The 26756-nt window shown below is 38.0% G+C and overlaps 2 protein-coding genes across 20 annotated transcripts in view; one reads left to right on the top strand and one right to left on the bottom strand.

Annotated features, from left to right (window-relative positions):
• Positions 1-1290, bottom strand: part of FAM186A (family with sequence similarity 186 member A) — a 70171-nt gene extending 68881 nt beyond the window's left edge. For 8 of the 10 annotated variants that reach the window (XM_047740042.1, XM_047740035.1, XM_047740040.1 and 5 more), the window contains exon 1: positions 907-1290. In XM_047740042.1, coding sequence (XP_047595998.1) covers positions 907-1077 — 171 coding nt within the window. In that variant the 5' untranslated portion in view covers positions 1078-1290. The remainder of the gene's footprint in view (positions 1-906) is intronic. The other 2 variants (XM_047740041.1, XM_047740044.1) reach the window with 2 other exon arrangements.
• LARP4 (La ribonucleoprotein 4) overlaps positions 1-26756 on the top strand; it is a 223105-nt gene that overhangs the window by 127403 nt on the left and 68946 nt on the right. For 3 of the 10 annotated variants that reach the window (XM_047740054.1, XM_047740052.1, XM_047740053.1), the window contains exon 1: positions 4709-4869. In XM_047740054.1, coding sequence (XP_047596010.1) covers positions 4852-4869 — 18 coding nt within the window. In that variant the 5' untranslated portion in view covers positions 4709-4851. Of the gene's footprint in view, positions 1-1380; positions 1459-3215; positions 3553-4707; positions 4870-4996; positions 5120-14135; positions 14185-26756 lie in introns of those variants that run through there. The other 7 variants (XM_047740049.1, XM_047740048.1, XM_047740051.1 and 4 more) reach the window with 6 other exon arrangements.

Raw genomic sequence — 26756 nt, 5'->3', positions numbered from 1 at the left:
ATATATACAGCTGGGGCGCCTGGGTGGCTCGGTGGGTTGGGCCTCCACCTTCCGCTCGGGTCATGATCGGGGTCCTGGGGTCGAGCCCCGCGTTGGGCTCTCTGCTCGGCAGGGAGCCTGCTTCCCCCTCTCTCTCTGCCTGCCTCTCTCTCTGCCTGCTTGTGATCCCTGTCTATCAAATAAATAAAATCTTTTTAAAAAAAGTTAAAAAAATATATATATACAGCTTATTATGTGTCAATTATACCTCAATAAAGGTGTTAAAAGCAAACACCAGGTTATTGTTGTTAGTTGTGGGGAGTTGGAGCAGGAGTACGTTTATTCAGAGAATGAGAAAGTACAAATATTTAACACTCCTTAAACATAGGAAAAAACTTACTTAATTTATTTCAAACCGACTGAATTTGTTGTATTCTGTTTGAGAGAATAGAATGTAGTATAACCTTAGTTGTTTGAGGTTTATTGGATTGTTATATGAACCTTCTGTTAATTGTCGTTGGGTTTCTACCTTCCAACAAATCCCCCTTCCATGAGCTGGAATTCAAGCCAAACTATATTTCTTCTGGCTAACAGTTATTTGACAAAAGTTTAGTTGAGAACAAAGGAAAACTACTGACTGAAATTATAAATCAATATTTGCTACAGATTTTTTTCTTTCTATCCCAATCACTCAATAGCACATGCAATTTATTTCTCAAAAGTCGTAATTAATTCTCATAGGAAAGTAAAAGAGACTAACAAAATTGGAGCATGTTATGCAGAGAGTCAGGTGAAATTGTCATTTGAAATCAAAGTTACCTCAAACATAGTCAAAGATCATGAAAATAAAATGAGTTCAAAAAATGCAGCTTATCATTGAAAGTTAAAAAACAGTTGTAATCTGTAAACTTCTCATTTATGACCTACCTCTCTGGCTCGATGAAGCTGTGCTTGCTCAATCCTAGAGATGACATTCTGTACTGCAAATGGGATCTCCAGCTGAGGGACCCCTGATTTGTAAAGGGACTTTCTGGACATGATGGTGGAATCCATAACTTCTTTTTCTGGTTCAGAGTTGCTGTCTATCGCACTTTGCATTTTGATAAATATTTTGAAAAGTTAGTGATTTTATTTCTTCTTTTTTCACCGAATATAGGCAAATGCTAACAAAGGTGTCCACGAGGAAGCTAGGTCTTTCCTGCTCCCACAGGTTGTGGTTTACCCTAATTTGTTGCTAACCATGGTATTCCAGTCCTGGTGATGTCATAGTAAATCCATCATGACATCAATGACTCAAACATTTCTAGAGTGCTTACTATATGTGGAGAACTAGGCATTCTATCTATATGCTGTCATGGTAGTGGGGAGGGAGGGTAGGAAAGAATAGACAACCGGAACACTAAAGGAAATAGAAGATATAGCCTTGCTTAAATAAGCTTAAAATCTAAGTGTTAGAATTCAAGATCCAGTATATCAAATGTAACTCCTGATTCTTCTCTCTTCCTGAGGTTTTGCTTAAGATTTTTTAAACCTGTAGTGGACTAGTTGTGTTACAACATCCTCAGCTGCTCCTCAGCTTGTCCTAGACATGTAATAATTTGAAAGCTATTATTTGGCTGAAGGTCATACTCTCTGCACTGCCTAGTTATTCATTTTTCCAAGGAATGTGACTGAAGAAGTTTCTGAAATTCCATAGCTGGCCGGAGAAAATGAAGAGAGCATTGGACACTGCTTTGTAACTGAGAGGAGTACTCTGGGCAGCTCCTTTGATAGCAGAGGAGGTGAAAGGATTTAGGACAAAGGAGTAATTAAAGGACAGGGTAGTTTTGTTAGTTGTGTAGCTTTTTTATTTATTAAAAAATATGAAATAGTACAGAAATAAATATAACAAATAGCCATGTGCCTATCATATAGAATGAACAAATATTAACATTTTGTCATATTTGCTTCAGAAATTTTTTTTAAGATTTTTTAAAAAAATGTCTTCATTTGAGAGAGAGAGCATGCAGGAGAGCATGAGCAGAGGGTAGGGTCAGAGAGAGAGGGAAGTGCTGACTCCCCGGTGAGCAGGGACACCCCCTGTAGGGCTTAATCCCAGGATCCCAGGATCATGACCCGATCCAAAGGCAGTCATTTAACTGACTGGGCCACCCAGGCACCCCTGCTTCAGAAATTTTTAAATAAAATAAAGCATTAGAGATAAAGTTGGAGTCCCTTTTGGTGTTCTCCCTAGACTCCTTCCTCCCCCTCTGTCCCTTTACAGAGACATTGACAGTCATGAATTTGATGTACTTATGTCTAGTCTCTGTTTATATAGTTTTACTACAGGTGGATATATTCATAAACTATATATCATTTTATAGATTTTAGACTTTATACAAATTATGGATATCTAATTTAATTTCTCTACAAGAACTTTGTATGTTGAGTTCTTATTGTAAACTTTGTCCTATGTTGCGTCCTTGCTATAAACTTGTAAAGTTAAACAATTTACATATTTCAGTCCTTCAGAGAATGGGAGACAGGGAAACATAAAGTAGTTGTCTTTTAAGAAATGAATCAATATAAAGAGAGCAAATATTCCCCCTTCTAATATCCCATTGTCTAAGTTACCCCCTCCTCTGTGTTCCCAAATACTTTGTAAACTTTCTATTATAGTACTTATCTCTTTGGAATGTAACTATTATTTGTCTCTGTCCATTAGTTGGTGAACTTCTCAAAACCAGAGGCTGTGTTTTAGGGATTTTGTTTGTTTGTTTTAAACATTTGACATATTCTTCCTCAGTTCCTCCTCAGAAATTTTCTAAAATTTGGATATTTATTATCATTTCAGACTCAATTCTATGGAAACTTTCTAAGCCCCAGAATACTTTCTTTTATTGTTAGATTGCCTCCCCTAACACCCAGTCACAAAAATTACTCCCTCCTTTAAGTCACATTTAAGTCCATTCAAGGAAGTTAAAAATGTTTCTGAAAGGACTGCAAATAAGTATTTTGGTAAATGTTTGACTAAAATATTCATCATTATCCAGCATTTCTTGAACTTATCAATTAATTTGTTAAGTACTTTGTTGATAATATTAGATTGTGAGATCCTTAAATAACGTTCATTTCTCTTGATTTTTTTTTTTTACATTGCTTATCCCAGTAGGCATTCACAAAGCAGCCTACATGCTTGTCAACTAAACTAATTTAGCATTATTGTGCTCTCTCCCTCTCTCATATTTTTTATGCAGCATGGACCTTATCAGCAACTGGAAATGAAGGCTTTTTAAAGCAAAATTTAAAAGCTCCCTCCTTCCCTTTCAATTTGGTAAGCACTTGTTGAGAGATACTACTATGTGGCCACCATTATCCTAGAATGTGAAGAATATACGATACCGGTGAAGAAAGTAAAAAACGAAAAAGAAAAAAGAAAATAATTTAAGACAGAATATTCAAGTGATAATAAGGGACATGAAGAAGAAATCTGTGGGGAGCATTGTCTTTGGGAAAACCCTATGGAGAGAGAAGGTTGATTGACAAATGAAGGCATTCCAGATAGTGAAGACACCTTGAGCCATGGCTTTGGAGGTGAGTGTTGAGTTTATCTTTCAGGGGAAAGGTAAGATTGGTTTAATTGAGATGAAGTAATGCTTAGTTTACTGTGGATCAGATTTGGGAGAGGATGGAATACAAAAATAAGGAATTCGATGGAGAAACTACTTTGGTATTCAAGTGAAAAAGTGAGTAGATTCATTAGAGATAAAGTAAGGGAGATTACATGGGATCGGAATGGTAAGTCTTGAAAACAACAGTTTGGTGAAAATGAAACCTTTAATTTAGAAAGATTTTTTTAAATAATAGCATGGGAAAAATCAGTGGAAAAGATCAAAACATAATTATTTCAAAAGATTAAGTGTCGGACCTAAGATACAGAAGTGGGATTGATAGGGAAGAATAAAGCTTACTAGGTATTGCTGAAGATAATAAAGAATTTGGATCATCTAAAAGAAAAGTATAAAGACCATTTAAAAAAAATTTTTATTGTACTTCATTTGAAGTGACAGTGACAGAACATCAGTGAAGAGGCTTTCCATACTAAGTATTAAGTAGCGTGGATGTGGCTACCTGATCTAAGTGAACATAGGGCAAAGTTCTTTAAAGGCGTTTCTAAGGGAAACCCGCTCTCTGAGAGGTTTCCTTCAACTGTAAATGGGGATACTACAATCGTATAAGGTTTTTAAAAGATTAATTCTCATAAAATACTTAGAATAATGCCAGGCACATAGTAAGGCACATACTAAGCATTTCATACACAGCAGCTGCTATTAATATATTTACTATTACTGCTGCTTTTTTTTTTTTTCCCTACTTTTTTTCTTCGAGCCACCACCTTTTCGGAAGGTTTGGGCGTCTGCCAGTACACTCCACACAAGCTCGGCTTTTCATCAGATCTAGATTTTGAACTACGAAAACTGCGTAGTTACAGTAGCGGTAGCCCTCCGCTTGACGAGGGATAAAATGCGTCAATAAGATCTGTACACACCCCCGTGGTACAGAATGGTGCTTTCCTCTGATCGCTTCCCTCCCCACACGACTGACGATAGTACCTCCCATGCTGCCGCTGGAAAAGGTAGCGTGAAAGTTGAGCGCGCCGAGGGGTTTCTCTTCTCCCGGAAGCAATTTTTCTCTGGAACCGGAAGCGGTTGCTCTTTCAAGGGAGGTGGGACTGGGCGGGTCAGGCCGCAGCGGCTGACGGCGGGGGAGGAGCCGAGTCCACTGCCGGGTGGAGGGGCCAGGCGAGTGTCCTTATCCTAGCGTTTGGGGCTCGGGCCTGTAAGCCCGTTGGAGTCGCGGCGGCGAGAACTACTGGGCCGAGCGGAGGAAGACATGTTGCTCTTCGTGGAGGTGAGTGGACTTGGTAATGTCGTCCTGCTGTGAGGAGAGCAGGAGTGTGGAGGCACCGGCCGGTTCCACCGCCATGTGACTTTCCAGGCCGTACACGCCGCGGAACCGGCAGATAGGCTGACACAGCACCTGGGCCGTGCAGGCCTGCGGCTCCACTCTGCGCTCTCGCAACACTTTAGGAAGCTGTGGGAAGTGAGGGCCGTAGTGGGGGAGAATTGAAGGTGGAGAATCCAGGCTTGTCTGGTATGAGGTGAGAAGCAGAGGAAGGGGAAAGTGTCCCATATGGACCTCCTAGAGGAGGCAAACAAGCCGGGGTGGGGGGAGGGCAGCAGGACGGGGGCGGAGTCTACGGAGAAAAGGGTAATCAGGTGGGCGCGTTGGCGGGGGAGGGGGGTGGTGGAGAAGCGAGGTCTCGCGGGGCCCTCTGGGAGGGAAGCAAGCAACATGTGGGGCCGCGGAGGGAGGAAGGTGAAATTGGGTATAAGTATGTTGAAGAGAAAGTTGAAAGCTGCTTTTTAGCAGCCCCCACCAAATTTTGTTTGATCCCCGTCCGTAAGTCTCTGGAACGTTCTGTGGGTGGAAAGCGAATTACTGTGAACGGAGGAGACGCCAGTAGGCTTTGAAAGCCTTGAAAGGCACCGCTTTGACCTTTTGTAAAAGTTACTCAGGCAGTGGCTCCGCGATGAGGGTTTGGCTTTATGGACGCATAAAAGCCCTTATAGGAGGAAAATTCCAAGAATGAGAGAAACCTAGTCCGAGGAAAGCTGGCTTTTTTTTTTTTTTAATGTTATTTAACAATAGAAATAGTTTTATTTTAACTGGAACGCCCGCTGCTGGCCTATTTTAGTTTTAAAGGTAGTGGATACCTGATTTAGAGAAATACGAGGTTTAATTTCTCTTATTTCTCTTGTGTGCAGTGAGCATCAGCTGACTGCCTGGCTAATGCTTTGAGTAGATTCCAGATCATATTGTTCTTGCATTGTGAAAACGTCAAACCAGCAAAGCTGCAACTTCGCAACTTGGCACTTGTTAACTATGCCCATAAAAAGAATCTTTTCAATGAGGGAAGGAATTTACAGGTTGTATAATGGATCGAGAAGCCAGGGCCAGTCTATGGCTGTTTTTTTCTCTCTCTCCGTAATATTCCGACATAAAGTAAATTCATGCTTTTAATTTTTTTTTTTAATCTAACCGACTGTGTAGCTGATAAATTTGAGATCTTTAAATTGGGTTTTAAAGAGACGCAGCTACCTTAGAGTATGTCCGACATTGGTAATAAACATTCACTTGGAACACTCCCAAGTAAATCATGAAGAGATTTGAGATTACTGAGCCCATTCTGTTTACCATTTTTTTATCTTCATTGTAGGTTTTTTTCGGCAGGATAAGAAATCAGATGCGATTTTAAACAGTGCCAGTTTGTATTAGGAACGTTATGCCATGCAAATGCTTCAGGTTTTAAGTGTGTATGTGTTTTGCTGGGCAAGAGAATGTGAAATTTTATTTATATTAACATGAATTCCAAAATAAACTTTTGAGTTCCCAATTGATTCCTTTGGCTTTGTGAAAATGTGAACTTTAATAATCGCTCCATTTATTGAGTGTTTAAGCTAGATCCTCTCTGGTTTGTAAAACAACATTGCAATGTTTTACAGATGAGAAAACTGAGCGGAAGAGGTTAAGGAACTTAGAAGTAAAGTAGTGGAATTGGGATTTAGATATAGGTTATTCTAGTGCCAAATCATGGCTCTTATTAAACTGTTAATATTTCCACTAATCATTTTCTTTGTGAATCAGTATATTTTAACTTTTCTCCTATAATGAGTTACTGAAAATTAACAATGTGACTATACGTTTGGAGCCAAATGTATGGTATTAAAAGCAGTAAAAACACACACACACACACACACACACACACACACACTGGTCATGTGGCATTTTGTTAACTAATATTTGATCCTTAAAACTATAGGAATAACCTCTGGGATTTAGAAATTATTCTAAATGAGTGAACCACAGCTCAGTTTGATGCCTGATGTCATTCAGTTGCAAATAATGTGGTGACTAAAGTCTGAAGTCTTGCCTCTACAACACAGGTCTCTGGCTCCAGAATTTATTTTGCACTTTCCCCTAAGCCAAGGATTCTTAATCTGGGTCTCTGGTTAGAATTGAGGAAGTCTGTGAACTTCATTGAGGGAAAAAAATTTCCCTGTTTATTTTGACTAGCTTCTAATTAAAATCTAGAATTGAAGAGAACTGAAAATTCTTGAAATTGCAATGGATTCAACAAGAGAAATATTTTCACATATTACAGGTTTTTAATAAAAAGATTTTATTTATTTGCTAGAGAGTGCGAATGAGAGCAGAAGCAGAAGGAGCATCAGAGGGAGAGGGAGAAGCAGGCTCTCTGTTGAGCAGGGAGGCCTATCTGGGGCTCAATCCCAGCACTCTGGGATCTTGACCTGAGCTGAAGGCAGTTGCTTAACCGGCTGAGCCACCTAGACGCCCCCTGTGCATTTTAAAAACATTCTGAGAAGAGATCTGTAGATTACTTGTGCTGCTAAAGAGGTCCATGGCACAAGGTTAAGAACCACTTTTCTATAAACCAAGTTGCTTGCGGATCATCTTTGGTTGGGCTTCTTTAATCTGGAATCTGAGCCCTTTGTTTTTGTATTCAAAATCTTTTACTTGTGTGTGTTTTTCTGGTAAGACCCTAGCTTTTCGTTTATAACTGGAATGAGTGGGACAGATAATAGTAACGGTAATGGTGCTATAATAATAGTGCTATACCTGTATATTGTACTTACTGTGCGTGAGTGAAGCATTTTTGTATAGTAAGTACAAAACACAGTGTTTTTTTATGTGTTCATATATATACATCTACTCAATCCTATCTGTGAGATAGGTAGAATTATTATCTCCATTTTAGAGATAAACTACAGCATAGAATTTAAGAAACTTCCCCACAGCTAGTGAATATTGAAGTTGGAATTAGAACTCTGCTACCTAGCTATACTGCAATAGGAAGCTACAGGCAGATAGGGAATCCTATTTTAAGTAATAGTGAGATGTAACTTTTTTAACTTAGTCTTGGAGACAAAGGGCTCTATTGATTTAAGTAGTTTATTGGTTTTTTTTCTCACTGTTCTGAAGGGGACATATACAATATCTGGCTCTCTTTGAAGAGGGGAAACTGTTTGGATAATTCACAAAGTTGTCAGACATGTACCAACATAAATTCCCTTAAAACACATTCTGTAAGTTCAAAACAGCATTATGCTTTCTACTAACAAATTATTTAAATAACAGCTTACACTTTTTTTAAATGATTTTTTTGTGATTCTAGCATTTTTGTTTTTCAGATCATTTTCCCCCCTTTCATATTTTTAGTAGTTATGTCTGCTTTAGTTGTTTGGCCATGTTTTAATTGGGTTTCTGGTCTCTAGAGTTTTTCCCTGAAAATGAATACCTGTAACTACTTATTTAGGTAAAAATGACTTTTATGCACTCTATAATAACTCTTAGATAACTTTTAAACTTTTAATTATTTAAAATACAGATAACATAAAATTTAATGATCTTAACCAATTTTAAGTGTATAGTTCAGGGTTATTAAGTACTTTTACATTGTTTTGCAATGTCACCACTATTCACTTCCAGAACTCTTCATCTTGCAAAACTGAAACTGTATGATACGCATTAAACAGTTACTGCCCGTTCCCTTGTTTCCAGCTCTTACATAAATTTTAAAGTAATTTATCTGACTTCTAAAGTGTTCTGCATTTTTAGGTAATAACATTTTAAATTTTAGATGAAGCTTAGAATCTGAAATCATTTATTTTATATTGTAGTAATCATAACATCGTGCCTTTAACTCCAAATACAGTACTGGTTTTTCCCATTAATTTAAATAATTTATTTATAAAAAGTTATTAGATGTCACTGACTGACAATGATTTTTTTTTTTTTTAAATGACTTGGAAGATGGGCACCTGGGTGGCTCAGTGGGTTAAGCCGCTGCCTTCGGCTCAGGTCATGATCTCAGGGTCCTGGGATCGAGTCCCGCATTGGGCTCTCTGCTCAGCAGGGAGCCTGCTTCCCTCTCTCTCTCTCTGCCTGCCTCTCTGCCTACTTGTGATCTCTGTCTGTCAGATAAATAAATAAAATCTTTAAAAAAAAAAATGACTTAGAAGAAGAAAGTGCCTGAACAAATTGTGAAATGATTGCCAAGAGAAATTATAAATAAGTGAATAGTGGTTTCTGAGCAATTTGATTTTGGAATATTTATTGGAGGTAGATGCAGAACTTAAAAATGATAAAAATATTTTCAAGTAGAAATACTTTCAGATACAATGGACTGAGAATGAAGTAGGAATTATCTTTTAAATGTGAAAAGAAGGGGCGCCTGGGTGGCTCAGTGGGTTAAGCCGCTGCCTTCGGCTCAGGTCATGATCCCAGGTCCTGGGTTCGAGCCCCACATCGGGCTTTCTGCTCAGCGGGGAGCCTGCTTCCTCCTCTCTCTCTCTGCCTGCCTCTCTGCTTACTTGTGATTTCTCTCTGTCAAATAAATAAATAAAATCTTAAAAAAAAATGTGAAAAGAAGAATAAAATGCTTAGAAATGAACATAAAGATGTAAAAGTACCTTTTGGTGCTTCATATTACAGTGAACTGGTTTACAGTTTTCTGAAAAACCAGAAGCTAGGAATATTGATATTCAGTTATTTTGTATCAGTTTGGGTTTGTTATCAGGCAGCTCCGTATTACTTCCATATTACTTCCCAGCTAATGGAAATGATCCTTGACAGTAGTCATGAACACTTCAAATCTGTAATTTTGGTTTCCTACCTGGAAGCTTAAGAAGAGATTTTTGACCCTGTAGTTGAAATGGGGTCTGAGTCTATATTGCAGAGGAGTGGAAAGTAGTGGAAGTTGAGAAACTATAATCCTGTGAAGTCATTAAAAAGATTTTAAACCTCTCTGAAGATCCTTAAGTGAAAATGGAAAATGACTCTTCAGCTCTGATGGTGTTCATAGCATTTTACTTTATTGTTCCTATATTCTATATTTTGCTTAAATTTTGTTTTCTTTAATGTTTAGTTCTTGAGGAAGGTTTCCAGTCTTGATAACATAATAAACTTTTGCATTATGCACTGTAATTTTCTGCAAGGATTTTGGAATCCCGGGTTCAAATGTGAGTTGTATGACTTTAGACAATTGACAGCTTTTTGGAACGTCAAGTTCCTATCTGTAATTTGGCAATAATAATTTCTTTTGACAAAGTTTGTGTTCATGATGTTAATGCTGTTTATGATGTTTATGTATTAAGCATTTTAACGTAGTCTAGCGAAGAGCTTAGCTGACAACTATCATTTGATTATCATAGCAACTCTTTTGTGTTGTAAATTGTCCAGTATATAAATAGTAACTTTCCAAAATTATTACTTTATGCCTTATGATTTGTTGAACATTTTTGGAAAAATTATTAAAACTACATCATAATGGCACTGGTAATTGCAAAAACTGCTGTGAGACAGCACTGATTTAAGAGATAAATACCTTTCAAAAAAAGAAGTATGCCTTTTCAAGTTCTAATCTGAGTCTTGTTACTAATTAACCCTGATTCTGAATAAGCCAAACTGGGTAATTACCTTATTTTAAAATTTTTATAGCTGAAGAGTATACTTTTAATTGGGCAAATAAAACTTACAAAACAGGAATGAAGATTGCAGTGTGTTCAAATACAGACATATTTATATACAAGATTTAAAGGAATACAAATGACGAGATGCAAGTAGATGATTTATATTTCCTCTTTTGTGAAGAAAATTTTTTTTCTAATATGCAAGTATAGGTATATGTAAGAAAAAGAAACTTGAGTATCACGTACTCATGTGTCTTCTCTTGTCTGTTTCTTGTAATAGACCCAAACATTTGAGCCAAACTTTGGTTCAGAAAATATCTCTGTATTTATAAATGACTGACTCTAAACCAAAGACAGAGGAGTTCATTGGATCTTTCATCCTTCCTTCCTTCGCTTCCTTCCTTTCCTTCCTTCTCGTTTCCCTTCGTTCCCTTCCAGATTCGGAATACTTTAGATGAATATTACTAGGGGTAGAGTATGAACTGTAGACTTAAAGCCAGACTCCAAGGATGAAAAGTTAAGTTTTGTTTGGTTTATATATTATTGAGGGAAGAGAAAAGCTTTTCTGTGTCAAAACAGAAATTCAGGGGACGCCTGGGTGCCTCAGTTGGTTGAGCAGCTGCCTTCGGCTCAGGTCATGATCCCGGCGTCCTGGGATCGAGTCCCGCATCGGGCTCCTTGCTTGGCGGGGAGCCTGCTTCTCCCTCTGCCTCTGCCTGCCACTCTGTCTGCCTGTGCTCACTCTCGCTTCTCTCTCTATGACAAATAAATAAATAAAATCTTAAAAAAATAAAAATTAAAATTAAAAAAAAAAAAAACAGAAATTCAGGAGTAATCCAGGGTTTGTGTTGTACATGGGTGGCCAGTACTTCATAGCCCTAGATACTGCAAACTACGAAATAGGTTAGTGTGATCATTCCTCCCATTTTGTCCTAGATAGTTACAGTGTACACCTATTTTTTGCAATAGATGTCCCATCCTGTTTCATGTTCAAAAATACCCTGATTTGTATGATTATTTTTTAATTCTTCAGAAGAGACGGTATGCTTATTGGCAGTACTTTTCCCCATATCACTAACAGTGCACATAAGTTGGTACTAAAATATTTGTTGTTGAATTAGCTATGAGAAATTAAATTTGTAGGATTTACAAAAGTTTGCAGTAAAGCAAGGTAAAAGATGTGGGATTATTCTAGCCTTTTGAGTTAGGTGAAGGAGAAAAATGGGGGCAGTGATAGAGTAATAATTATAAGATACATTTATATACAGGGTTGCACAAAAGAGTGGTTAAAAACAAGTACAAGGCTACTGTTCAGACTCAGCCTCTTTCTATTTGTATGACCTAGAGCAAGTTGTTTCGCCTCTTTCTCAATTTTCTTATGTGTAAATTGAGGATAATACTAATAACTTGAGGATATTATTAATAGGTCACATAAGGTTGTTAAAAAGATTGACAGTTAACGTAAAGTACTTCAAGTAGTATCTGGTGCATAATAAGCACTACATGTGAGCTGCAGCTTTCATATACACTGGGGAAAGATAAGTCTCATCTTAGTTTTCTGGTCATTTTTATTTGAAAATAACTGTTGACTTGACTATACACATTTCTGAAAAGGATTATTTTTGTATTTAATATTGATTGTATTTAATATTTAATGTTGATCATATTTAATATTGGAATTTTTAAAAAAATTTAATTTGTATGGTTAGCTGTTGGCTTTATCAGATGACAGTTTGGAGTAAAATGACTCAGTATGTTGAGGACTATTTAAATTACTTAAATGGTAAATACAAATGGAGATCTTGGTCTTAATAAGGGGGTTCATGAATCTCCTATAGAACTTTTTGGGGAGAGCTCTGTAGTTGTGATTATATTTTCAGAGTAATCTTTGATGCCGCCCCCCGCCAAAAAAAAGCTAAGCCACTAGTCTATGGAAGCCTGTTTTGTTTTTGAACAGTTAATAGATGCCATCTGACTGAGGTATAGTGACAATTTGGGGAGATAAGTCTTTCCTTCTGATATCAGAGGATCGGTAGTAATAGCTTTATTGACGAATAAACTTCAGGTTTTCTTCCGTGGAGAGTAAGTGAATCCTGATTCTTGACTCCTTGAAGAGATTGGGAGAAATGACCGGGGGGGGGGGGGGGGGGGTCCAATTACCTTGCTACTGAAAAGTGTGAGCCATAGACCAGCAGCAAAGTTAGTTACCCAAGGGCTTCTTAGTCTCAGCCCCTGTCCCTGAACTGCTGAATCAGAATCTGCGTTTTAGCAAGATCCCTAGATGATTTTTTTTTTTTAAAGATTTTATTTATTTGACAGAGATCACAAGTAGACAGAGACGCAGGCAGAGAGAGAGAGAGAGGGAAGCAGGCTCCCTGCTGAGCAGAGAGCCCGATGCGGGACTCGATCCCAGGACCCTGAGATCATGACCTGAGCTGAAGGCAGCGGCTTAACCCACTGAGCCACCCAGGCGCCCCCCTAGATGATTCTTAAGCACAGTAAAGCCTGAGAAACACTCATATAGCATTTGTTCATTCCTTGATTCATTTAACAAATGCTATTTGGTGGCCTCCTGTGTGCCAGTCACTGTTCAAGGTGCTAGGGAGCAGTAAACCATACATAAGGTCATTGCCGTTGTGGAGCTTGCTGACAAAATAACTCAGCTAAAGATAAGTGCTTGTGATAGAGGGTAATTTTATTGCTAAACTGCCATGAATATTATCTTTTTTATTTAATTGAAAATTAACTATGGCCCTAGGATAGAAAACTACTTTGGCCCTGAGATAGAAATCAGTGCAGAGCTGAATTGACTTCTGCTCTGAGGACCCTAGTTATCTGGTGGCATATCATTTTTTTTCTGGATTATTAGTCACTCTGGACAGAACTGAGCCAGGGACCATTTGGCTTGGTGAGGAGATTTATAGTATTCCTTAAATGGCATGTAACTGGTTGTCTTTTATTTTATATTTTTTTAAAATAACTAGTTGTCTTAAAACTTTTTTCTAAGGTAACTAACTGTAGTGTAGTGGTTAAGAACCACTGTAAAAATGTATCGGCAGACCATTCCTTCTGCCTAGATTCAAATCCTGCATCTGCCTTATTAGTTTTGCAACATTGGGCACATGACCTTGGGGTAAGTAACTTTGGGGGGGGGGGGGCTTAAGATTTTAGGTAATCTCTACACCCATTGTGGCTGGAACTCAACAATCCCAAGATCAGCACATTCTCCACCAACCATGCCAGCCAGGCTCCCCTAAAGTAACATTTTTCTTATCTGCAGAATATGGATGATGGTCGTATTTAACTGAAGTTGTTATGAAGGTGAATTAAGCGTTCCATAAATGTTAGCGGTTATTCTTCTCTGTCAGAATGGTGAAAATTTCCCAGTTTAATTTTCATTTTTGTTGTCCATGAAATACCCGTAAGCATGGTCTAGTAGAACCCTAAAGTTTTATCCTAGATGAAATGACAGGTGTTTGTTTTGTGTCTTTTTTTTTTTTTTTAAATAATAATTGCTTGTAATTTGGTGGTTCTCTCAATATTGGAGATGGAAAAATTAAACCTGGATGATTGATTGGCCATGAGGCAAATAACTTTAATCAATCTATACACTTTGTTTTTCAGCATTTGTAGGGTTAAGTGGCTTGGGATGTCTATTTCTGATTGTAAATAGGTAAGTAAAACAAATGGTTGGATATGACTGAAGAGATAGTTTCACCATATTCATGATGACTTTTTCCTGACTCTGTTCTGTTACCTTAAAACTGCTGTCTTTAATGACCGGAGGATATTGTTTTGCCAAGAATTTGATGTCTTTCTTTTTTCCTTTCATTTATATCACTCCCCACATAGAAACTGGCATAAAATGGACCAATAATAAAGACTATTTGGTGATGACATATATTACTTAGATAGAGGTGGTGATTGATCTCTCAGTTTTGTGGACTGACAGTTTGGATATTTTTGTGGTGGTTTTGGCAGAGAGTTTCAGAGTGCACTTGGACAGTTTACATCCTTTAACAGATGTTTTATGTAACTGTAGCCTTAGGGGCTTACTTCTAGTACTGTGGAAGAGATAAGGATTTTGATGGAATTCATTATTAAATCCCAAACAGAATGAATTTAACATGGTAATTGAGAATTTAAATGAGGAAGATAAGCCTTTGTTGTAGTTAAACTGTCTTGTCAGATTCATTAATGTGTCATTTTAAAGACTATTTGTCAAAGAAAAACAACTTTTTTTTGTTGGGCATTTCGGTTTCAAATTTTTCTTTATGTGGAGCAATTCAATATAGGACACTCTTGTATAAAGCTTTTAGGTTAAAGTTTACTGAAATAGGTCAAAGAGTGAACATTTGAAAAGTAACTCATGGGGCGCCTGGGTGGCTCAGTGGGTTAAGCCGCTGCCTTCAGCTCAGGTCATGATCTCAGGGTCCTGGGATCGAGTCCCGCATCGGGCTCTCTGCTCAGCAGGGAGCCTGCTTCCCTCTCTCTCTCTCTCTGCCTGCCTCTCCATCTACTTGTGATCTCTCTGTCAAATAAATAAATAAAATCTTTAAAAAAAAAAAAAGAAAAGTAACTCATATCAACATCAGTATTGACAGATTGCTTTCCAAAAGTGTTAGGACAGTTTTTACTGTTGTCCAGTTTACTGCATCTTTGTCGGCATCCAGCATTCTAATTTGTAAAAGTTTACCATTTGGTTAAAATGAAATAATTTATTTTGCATTTCTTCAGTGACTAGTGTGATCGAACGTTTCTCTATGTTTATTAACTGCGAATTGACTTTTTGCTTGTTTGTGCTTAACCCTCTTTGAAGATGGTAGTCTTTTGTGTCACTTGCCTGGAATGATTTTCCTAGTTGATAGGTCTTTTATTTTTATTTTTTTTTTTTAAAGATTTTATTTATTTATTTGACAGAGAGAGAGAGAGATGACACATAGGCATAGAGGCAGGCAGAGAGAGGGGGAAGCAGTCTTCCTGCTGAGCAGAGAGCCCAATGCGGGGCTCGATCCCAGGCATCTGAGACCATGACCTGAGCCGAAGGCAGAGGCTTTAACCCACTGAGCCACCCAGGTGCCCCGATAGGTCTTTTAATTTGGGTCTTAAATGTTTGTAAATGCAATTGATGTTAATTGTATGAAAATAAAAGTATAAAAAAATGAAAATAAAGATGCTACTGCTCTGAGATAACCAGTCATAAACTGATTTTTCATAGTCTCTCCAGTCTTTTCTGTGCTTGTGCATTATTTCACAAAATTCAGAATTTCTAATAAGGTAGCAACTTGCTTTTTCCCCAGATTTCCATGAATACTTTCAATGCCTTTTACAGTATTTTCCCCCATTTATACAAATTTTATTTTGAAATATTATGGATTCTCAAGTTGCCAAAAAAAATATACAGGGTGGTGTCATGTATCTTCTTGCCCAGTTTCCCACAGTAGTAACACCTTGCCATAACTGTAGTATGTTATAAAAGACTAGCAGATTGATATTGGTACAATCCACAGAACTTACTCAGATTTCACCAGTTTTATATACAGTCTTCTTTTAAGGCTCTGGGATAGTCTTTATATGGCTGGACTATAGTTACTGAAAAATCCTCTGTGGTTGGTGTCTTACTCCACTCAGGCTACTCAAACAATATCACAGACCGGGTAGCTTATAAACTCAGAAATTTAATTCTGGGAAGTCCAGGATTATGGAGCCAGCAGATTTGGTAGTTGGTAAGGGCTTTCTGGTTCATAGTGCCTTTTTGCCAATGTCTTCAATGGTGGAAAGGGCTAGGGACTGGGATCTCTTTTAGAAGAGCACTAAACCCATTCATGAGGGCTTCAGTCTTCGGACTTAGGACTTAGCATTTCCGCAAAGCCCCACCTTCCAAATCCATCACATTGGCTTTAGGATTTCAACATTTGAATTTGGGTGGAGGGTGGTACACAAACATTTAGACCATAGCAGTTAGATGTTGCTAATTTTTCACTATTACAAAATCAGTGTGGTGAACATCCTTGTACTTACATAGTTTTGTATATCTCTTTCTTTTGAGTAGCTCTTGCAAGTACATTTCTAGATCAAAGAATGTTTATTTTTTCCAGTGTTTTTTAATTGAATTATTATTAACATACAGTGATCTGTTAGTTTCAGGTGTATGGTATAATTCAGCAATTCTAACATTACTTCGTGCTCATCACATTAAATGTACTCTTAGTCCCCTTCATTTCACCTGTCCTCCCACTTACCTTCCCTCCGGCAACTACTAGTTTGTTCTCTGTATTTAAGAATTTGTTTCTTTTGTCTGTTTGTTTTGTTTCTTAAATTTCACATGCAAGTGAAATTTTATGGTATTCATCTTTGTTTGCTTGGCTTATTTCACTTAGCATTATATTCCCTAGGTCCATCCACGTTGTCACAGATAGTAAGGTCTTATACTTTTTTATGGCTGAGTAATATTCCATTGTGTATATAGCACATCTTCTTTAAACATTAATTTATGAATGGACACTTGGGTTGCTTGCATATCTTGGCTATTGCAAGTAATGCTGCAATAAACATAAGAGTACATCTTTCAGATTAGTGTTTTCTTTTTCTTTGGGTAGATACCCAGTAGTGGAATTACTGGATCATATGGTAATTCCATTTTTTATTATTTATTTTTTAAAGATTTTATTTATTTATTTGAGAGAGAGTACGCACACATACAAGTTGGGGGAGGGGCAGAGGGAGACTCCCCCTGAGCAGGGAGCCCGATGCGGGATAATCCCAGGGATCCCACCCTGAACCAAGGGCAGACACAACTCACTGAGCCACCTAGGCACTCCTGGTTAATTCTGTGTTTAAAAGAATGCATCTTTTTAAGGCTATTGATAAACGTTGCTAACTCTTGGAAAAATTATATGAATTACAACAATGAACTGATAGTTTCCTTTTATACTTGGCAAAATGACATTAAGTAGTTCAATAAGTAAAATGATGTTTTGTAGTTAACTATTCCTGCTTGTTCTTTGTACATTTTCCCTCTTTGGTAAGTATCTTAGTAATTTATAGCTCTGTTGTTGATAAGGTTGGTGTTGTAACCTTTCAGACCTTTTCTGTTTTTACATACTTATGTATCTATCTATACAGTGATTTTATGTTTGTTAACATAAATGATGAAACAAAGTGCTTATTTTGCAACTTGATTTTTTTTCCACTGTTAGTATATATAGACCTATCTTTTTTTTCCTTAACTTTTATAGTATTCCTGTTACAAAGTATACTAATTTTATTTAACTGTTTAGATAGACGTTTATATTTGTTTTTAGCCTTTCACTTATGGAATCAGTGCTGCAATATACATCCTTATATATGTGTGTTCTTGTGTACATTAATGGCTTTTAGAGTGTATACTCTTAACTAGTCTTGTGGAAAATATATTTCCAGGAGTCCTGCTTGTCTCCATGCCATACACTTTACACTTTGATTATTCTTGGTACCTTTAGGAAGGGACACATCAGATTTATGGATAGTATGCTGCTGAAAGACATCTAATTAATTATCTTGATTTATTATTAGATACTTAATGAAATAATGCATCCCCTTGTCTTAGTCAAAGGGGAACACCCATTAGCAATACTTGGGAGTACTGTGTGCCAAAGTCCTGTATCTTGACTTCAGACAGCACAGGAAGGCATCAAGCTGTCACTAATTTTTTATCTTGTTACTTCAGTGGTAGAGGCGTGGTGATTTGGGGGCTCTTGTCTGACTTCTGGGTTACCCAGCAAGTTTGCAGAAATGGGCTCTGGTCCTTTAGTTACTGAGTTGATTTTTTTTTCCTCTGTCCTCGCATGCTTAGGGTATGGACTTTGCATGGGCAAACCATTGGTGCCTTCTGAGGTGGGAAGCTCAGGCATTCCAGGAGGTGGGCAGAAAGCACATAACAGCCGCTGTGCCAACACAGCCCTGCCAGGCACTTAGTTTTCAGTAAAAGAAGGACAAGCTTTCTTTCTTAATATCAAAAATTAATTGCGGTATGGTGGGATAACACATGAGCTTACCAGGAATTTCTTGGCACTGCCTGAGCAACAGTCCCATCACTCCTGACTCTGGCCCATGATCGCAGTCTCTTTTTGCCCCTGAAGTGAGGTGGGCTCTTTCCGTCACCATTATACTGAAATGCATTTGGTTTTTATATTCTCTACTCTTTTTGAAATCTAACCTGATTGCTTTGGAGCAAATTTCTTTGAATTGTATTAAACACATAGGGACATCACTCTTTATATCTTTAGCTAGATGGAGATTATAATAATTTGACTAAATTGGGAAGCTTAATAGAGGTTGAGCTTTGAGTAATTATGTGTGATCTCCAAAGGAGTAACTGATTTCTGACAGAAAATATAGTAACACCTAAAATCACTTGTAAGACAGTCTATCATTTTTGTTTCCTTTGATTTTTGTTAATTTCTGCTCTCAACCTAGGAATGAATGATGAGCTTGAATATTTTTAAACACTTCTGATTATAAAGATGTCATAATGAAACATTGAATGTTCATGGTCACAAATTCTGTTCTCATTATTTAATCATTTTAAATATAGAGAACAAACTGGTAATTTACCAAAGGTAGAGGTTGGGGAGGTTGGGTGAAATAGGTAGGTGATGGGGATACTTAGCATGATGAGCAATGAGAATATATAGAATTATTGAATCACTGTATTGTATACCTGAATCTAATGCAACATTGTATGTATGAATATAATACAACATTGGAATGAAAATAATAAACTCAGGGTCCTGGGTGGCTCAGTTGATTAAGCATCTGGCTCTTGGTTTTAGCTCAGGTCATGATCTCAGGGTCATGAGTTTGAGCCCTGTGTTGGGCTTGCCCTCAGCATGGATTGTTCTCAAGATTCTCCACCTGCCCCCACTCATGCGTACTTCACTTGCACATGAGTTCTCTCTCTCTCTCTCAAATAAATAAAATCTTTAAAAAATAATAAAATTAAAAACTAAAACAATTTTAAAAAGTAGTGCATCCCATCAGTAAAAGCAAATTTTCATCGTAATCCCACAATATTTGGGTAATTATTTATAAATTAAGTATATATGGCATAATTGTTTATCTTCAATATTAATCTTAATCTCTTATAGTGAATATTTGTCATATTTGGAGCCCCCAATTTTTGAGTAGCTTTCTATATTTGCAGAAATATCCATATTGTGAGTCAGGCCTCTCCTGTATATGTACTAGCCAATGCTCTTGTTTCTAGATGGATGATCTTAAATAACATTAAGAGCCACTAGTCAGGGGTGCCTGGGTGGCTCAGTGGGTTAAAGCCTCTGCCTTCGGCTCAGGTCATGATCCCGGGGTCCTGGGATCAAGCCCCACATCGGGCTCTCTGCTCAGCGGGGAGCCTGCTTCCTCCTCTCTCTCTGCCTGCCTCTCTGCCAACTTGTGATCTCTGTCTGTCAAATAAATAAATAAAATCTTTAAAAAAAAAAAAGTCACTAGTCAGACACACCCGCAGATCACTTTTGCTTGAAATTATACAATGTAAGGAAATGAGGGTTGTATTCTTTTTAAGATTTTATTTATTTATTTATTTGTCAGAGAGAGGAGAGAGAGAGCGCACGCGCATGCTTGCGAGTGCACAAGCAGGCAGAGCGGTGGGCAGAGGCAGAGAGAGAAGCAGGCTCCCCGCCAAGCAAGGAGCCCCATGCAGGACTCGATCCCCAGACGCTGGGATCATGACCCGAGCCAAAGGCGGCAGCTTGACCCAACTGAGCCACCCAGGCGTCTCTGAGCGTTGTATTCTTAACTTTCAATTTTGCAGGAGGGAGTGACTGAGGTGGTCAGCTTTAAGTGGAGGTTTCAAGGTTCAGTTCGTAATGAAGTGATTTTGGTCCTGGCAGTGGTAATGGATTTGAATTTTGCTATATAGCTCTTGATGGTGGCAGGGATAATGATTTGCTCGTAAACCACTTCAGCATTATTCTGGGTGATGTTATCTTTGCACCCATTTTCAGCCCTTTCATTAACATAGTGACATAGCAGTGACACTATCCTTTAATAAATTACTTTTCTGTTAATTTACCTTGAGTGGATTCTAAATACTGACTGATAAAAATCCTTGGGGATATTTTTTATACAGCAGGCATTGTTCACATGATCTATAGAGTGGCAAATGTAAAGATGAGTTGCTTTCTAAAATTGCAACTTCACAAATTTTTTAAATAATGCCTTAGTGCCTGGGATGGGAGGGTGGCTGCTTGGTGCTATAAGAAAACTAGTTGGTTTCCTCCCTGAGCTAATTAATTACGTTATGATGTGGTATTGTGAATTTATATCTCTAAACTAAGATGTTGCTGCGATTATTCAGATGGCAATACTGAGATGCTTTTGCTCCCCTGCATGATTTGACATTTTGTTATTGGTTTTGATATTATTATAAAAGCCTTTAGCAGCTCTGAAACCAAAAACCAAGAAGCACTTCAACATTAGACTTCCATTTTAAACTCAGTCCACATTAAAAAAAAAGAGAGATTGTATCAGCTCTCATTTTGTAGCACCTCTGAAGAGTAAGTAAAGTGCTAAATATTCTTTTTTTTTTTTTTGCACACATGCCTCTGCTCTTTCATTCAAGTAGACAGTTGAAGATCTACTCTCTGACTGTTTTGTGTTAATAGCTGAAATAGACTAGGAAGACCTAGTTTCTGCCTTCCTTGAGCCCATTGCCCAGCTTTAGAACACATATTTAGATAAACTGTTACAGTGTTTAATAAAATAGAGGTATGTACAAATAATAAGAAAGAGAGTGGAAGTAATGACCAAAATAAATAAAGTTAGGTGCCCACCGTGCATAAAAACTATAAGGAATTTTGGTAGACTAGGCATTATGTCTTTAAAAATGAAGATACTGGGGCCAGTAATTGCATAATTACTGGGTGGCAGAATAAAGTTAGTTTTTGTTGCTGTTTGTTGTTATACTTGTCCTTCAGTTGTTGGAATTACTCTAAATTTAGCTTCATTGAGACTATATCGATACTTTTTTTTAAGATTTATTTATTTATTTATTTATTTGACAGAGGGAGATCACAAGTAGACAGAGAGGCAGGCAGAGAGAGAGAGAGAGAGAGAGAGAGAGAAGCAGGCTCCCTGCTAAGCAGAGAGTCCGATGCGGGACCCGATCCCAGGACCCTGAGATCATGACCCGAGCCGAAGGCAGTGGCTTAACCCACTGAGCCACCCAGGTGCCCCTCGATACTTCTTTTTTTAAGAAGTACTATGAATTAGATGTTTTGGAAAACAGTTGAAAATGTTGGTTAAAATATTTTTTTAAGTTTTTTTTTAAGCAGAGCTTTAAGCTGTCGAGAAAGCAAACGAAATCTTCAAACCAAAGTTAAAAAAAAAATACCCAAGAGATAAACAGATCATAAACACAGAGACTAAATGCATTTGTTGGTTCTTATTAAAACCAGAGCTTTGGTTTTAATTGGCAGTGCTTGGGGCGCCTGGGTGGCTCAGTGGGTTAAGCCGCTGCCTTCGGCTCAGGTCATGATCCCAGGTCCTGGGTTCGAGCCCTGCATCGGGCTTTCTGCTCAGCTGGGAGCCTGCTTCCTCCTCTCTCTCTGCCTGCCTCTCTGCTTACTTGTGATTTCTCTCTGTCAAATAAATAAATAAAATCTTTAAAAAAAAATAATTGGCAGTGCTTAGAGAGAGACACAAGGTAAACTAGGGGGAAAACATACTTTCCCAGAGAAAAGGGAATTTGCCAGTTTTAGCTTTGAGTCTGTATTGGTGAGGCAGCAGTCTTTCCTAACAATTCTAACCACAGATGCTCCTTTTGCCAAAGTAGAATGAAAATTCACAATATATGTTGTCACCAAAATAACCATGTCGAAAATTAAAGGAATACTAGATTGGTAGTTTTAGTATGCAGTCATCTAGCAGAAGGAAAACAAATCCTCCAAATATCTCCATATCTCCAGAGCATATTTTAAACGTAGTCTTCAGAATTCCCACAAATAAAGTTCTAAGGAAATGGGCTTACAGTATAAAATCAGAAAGCAATAAGTCATCATGAGCATGGTTTAGCAGAAACAACAGATCACAAAAGCAGACCCTCAAACATAACACATACTGCAATTATCAAATACAGACTATAAAATTAGAATATTTAATATGCTTAGGGGTACTTGGGTGGCTCAGCTGTTAAGTGTCTGCCTTCGGCTCAGGCTTTCTAGCAACCTTACTCTCTCCCTCTGCTGGCCATTCTGCCTACTTGTGCTCTCACTTTGTCTCTCTCTCAAATAAAATCTCTAAAAAAAATGTTTAAAGGAAAGAAGATACTGAAATGATGATCAAGAAACAAAACAGGGGGGCACCTGGGTGGCTCAGTGGGTTAAGCCTCTGCCTTTGGCTCAGGTCGTGATCCCAGGGTCCTGGGATCAAGCCCCGCATGGGGCTCTCTGCTCAGCAGGGAGTCTGCTTCCCCTCCTCTCTCTCTCTCTCGGCCTGCCTCTCGGCCTGCTTGTGATCTCTTTCTCTGTCAAATAAATAAATAAAATCTTTAAAAAAAAAAAGAAAGAAAAGAAACAAAACGGGGGTGCCTGGGTGGCTCAGTAGGTTAAGTATCTGACTCTTGATTTCAGCTTAGGTCATGATCTCAGGGTGTGAGATCCAGCCCCACAATCAGACCCTTTGCTGGGCGTGGAGCCTGCTTAAGATTGTCTCTTTCCCTCTCAAAAAAAAAAAAGAAGAAGAAGAAGAAAAAGAAAGGGTGGCGCCTGAGTGGCTCAGTGGGTTAAGCCTCTGCCTTTGTATCAGGTCATGGTCTCGGGGTCCTGGGATTGAGCCCCGCATGGGGCTCTCTGCTCAGCAGGGAGCCTGCTTCCCCCCTCTCTCTCTGCCTCTCTGCCTACTTGTGATCTCTCTCTGTCAAACAAATAAATAAAATCTTAAAAAAAAAAAAAAGGAAAGGAAAGCATTGGTCAGATAGATTTGATAAAAGAACCAAACAGAATTTTAAGAAATGAAAATTATTTTAGAAGAACTTAGAAATTTAGTGGACAAGTTAAATTCATCTTAGAAACAGATGAAGAGAGAATTGATGAACTGGAAGAAAGAACTTAAGAAATCACTCAGGGTGTAATTTCTTAGACAAAGAAATAGAAAATGGGAGATTGATACAAAGAGAGGTGGAACATGGTAAGAAAGGTGTGAATATTTTGTTGGCATTCCAGAAGGAAACAATAGAGCAGTTAGTTGATGGAGAGGCAGAGTTTGAAGAGCTAACGGCTGAGAATTTTACAGAATTGATGCATTGGATTTCAGAGCTCAGTGAATCCCAAATAAATAAAGAAGAATTTCACACTTAAACTGATGATTGTGAAACTGTAAATCACCATTGACAAAATTTAAGGAAAAAGATTAAGAGTGACAGCTAGAATGATGGCAAATTTCTGGTCACCAACTTTTGTACAAAAACAAGGCAATGGGAATATCTTTTTTTTTTTAATATAATTTTTTTTTTCTTTTTTAAGATTTTGTTTGAGAAGAGAGAAAGAAAGCATGAGAGGGGGAAGGTCAGAAGGAGAAGCAGACTCCCTTCTGAGCAGGGACCCTGATAAGGGACTCATCCCAAGACTGGATCATGACCTGAGGTGAAGGCAGTCACTCAACCAACTGAGCCACCCAGGCACCCAGTGGGGATATCTCTAATATGCTGAAAGGAAATGTGTGCCTTGTAAGAATTGTTTATACCAAGAGAAAAAAAGAGAATCTTTGAATTCTTTACACAGCAGAGATAGAAGGTAAAAATAAAGGCATTTTCAGAGAAGGCACAACTTAAGAGTTGACTAAAAAAATAATAATGTCCTTGCAGAAGAAGGAATGTGATTCCAGAAGAAAGTTGTGAAATGTGAGAATGAATTATGTTCAAAGGAAATCAACAACGGCACCTGGGTGGCTCAGTGGGTTAAGTCTCTGCCTTCTGCTTGGGTCATGATCCCAGGGTTTTGGGATCGAGCCCTGCATCAGGCTCTCTGCTCAGCAGGGAGCCTGCTTTCCCCTTTCTCTCTGCCTACTTGTGATCTCTCTCTCTGTCAAATAAATAAATAAAATCTTAAGAAAAAATGCATTTATTTAAATTGAATAACTATTGACTGGTATAAAACTAAAATAGTATAAAATAGTATATGTTAATATATACAGGCACAAAATACATAAAATAATCTTTGATGTTAATGTACTACACAGTGTAACATTCGTGCTCTAATTTGAAAAAAGTTTTTTAAAATTTTATATTTTTTATGACTCAGGATTTAAGGTAATATTTCAATGGAATGCTTTATTAGAGAAAAATATCCCTGATCTGAGTATTGTAGCAGATCATGTTCCCCTCTAGCCCATATCCATGCTTACATACTTTTTTGCAATTGTAATAATCTGTGAGCTGTAATTATTTGTGATTAATACTAACTTCACACTTGGGGTGCCTGGGTGGCTCAGTGGGTTAAAGCCTCTGCCTTCGCCTCAGGTCATGATCCCAGGGTCCTGGGATTGAGTCCCCCTTGGGCTCTCTGCTCAGCGGGGAGCCTGCTTCCCCCTCTCTCTCTGCCTGCCTCTCTGCCTACTTGTGATCTCTGTCTGTTAAATAAATAAATAAATAAATCTTTAAAAAAAAAAAAAACTAACTTCATACTTAATCTGTTTGTCTTTAGTTGGATATATTATTTCTCACATAGGGTAATCTTGAAAAGGGAGATAGTAATATAAGTACTAATTCCTAGCCCATAGAATTGCTTAACATTCTTGCTTTTGTTGTGGTGATCTGGTTATGGTTTTTTTTACTTCATTTTGTGAAAGCATTTTCCATTTTTATGTTTTCATATTTCAGCAACCCTACCAACGCACATTGTTGCACATTGTAATTTCTCTGGAAACTGGGATACATCTTAATGATATTTGATGTCATAGGTTAATTAACAGCAATTTTTTCTTTGATATAGTAGTACCCCTTTAGATTTTATGAAATATGGTAATGTATCTTTATCATTTTGAATAGCCATGTAATACTTAGTGTATTACTGTGTATACACTAAGTATAATACTGAGTATGTCATTGTTTCCTTTATTTCTTGTCTGTTTGACTGGGTTATTTCCACTTTTGGCTCTTATAAATCGAATATGTAAGAAAATGAGGTGTACCATCTTATATAGTCTCTGTTAAAGAATGAGTGTGCCGGCTGCCTGAGTGGTTCAGGTCATGATCCTGGGGTCCTGGGATTGAGCCCTGCATTGGATTCCTTCTGCTTCTCCCTCTCCCTCTGCTTGTGCTCTCTTGCTCTCTCTGTCAAATAAATAAATAAAATATTTTTTTAAAAATGAAACACTAATGTCAGAGCTGGGTTTTTTTTTTTTTTTAAAGATTTTATTTATTTGACAGAGAGATCACAAGTAGGCAGAGAGGCAGGCAGAGAGAGAGAGGGAAGCAGGCTCCCCGCTGAGCAGAGAGCCCGATGTGGGGCTTGATCCCAGGACCCTGAGATCATGACCTGAGCCGAAGGCAGAGGCTTTAACCCTCTTAGCCACCCAGGCGCCCCCAGAGCCGGGTTTTTAATTCAGGTATGATTCTAGATTATAGGGGAATTTCATGGGACATAATTAATTGCAGAAGTACAGTCAGGCCTCCCAGAAGCTGTCTTCTTAACAACTCTGTCTGGGAGCTCTGCAGTTCTGCCTACCCAGAGGCCTGCTTTGATTGCCATGTTTAGTGTTGGTGATACTAGAAAGGCTTTTTTTTTTTTTTTTTTTTTTTTTTTTTTTTTAAATCACCCCATGAGCCAGAGCCAGAAGTAAGAACTCCCTCTAGGTAGACAAAATTTCTGACAAACTTAAATGATAAATTCACTTACTTTTCATGAAAGCTGAATTCCCAGTATCTGCAGGTCATAAACTTGAATAATTGATTCTTTGCCCTTTGAATTTACCTTCTGGTGCCTGTCATCCAGGGGAGAGGCCTAAGGCTGAGCAGATTGTTAAAAGTGATTTTCTGAACAGGGTGTAAGCTTTCTGAAAGGTCATTAATGCACTTGAGAAGAATCAAGTCCTTTTGTTTGGTTGAATGAGGTAAAAGAAGTAAATTTAAATGATGTATGTAGAAGATTACTTTAAATATCAGTTATTTTGTGAACATTAAGAATATACACTTTCGGGCACCTGGGTGGCTCAGTGGGTTAAGCTGCTGCCTTCGGCTCAGGTCATGAT

Source organism: Lutra lutra, chromosome 8 (genome assembly GCF_902655055.1).
Source record: "Lutra lutra chromosome 8, mLutLut1.2, whole genome shotgun sequence".
In the NCBI taxonomy this organism is placed as follows: domain Eukaryota; kingdom Metazoa; phylum Chordata; class Mammalia; order Carnivora; family Mustelidae; genus Lutra; species Lutra lutra.
The sequence above is the reverse complement of the archived record's forward strand: the minus strand, read 5'-3'. Positions and strand labels throughout refer to the sequence as shown.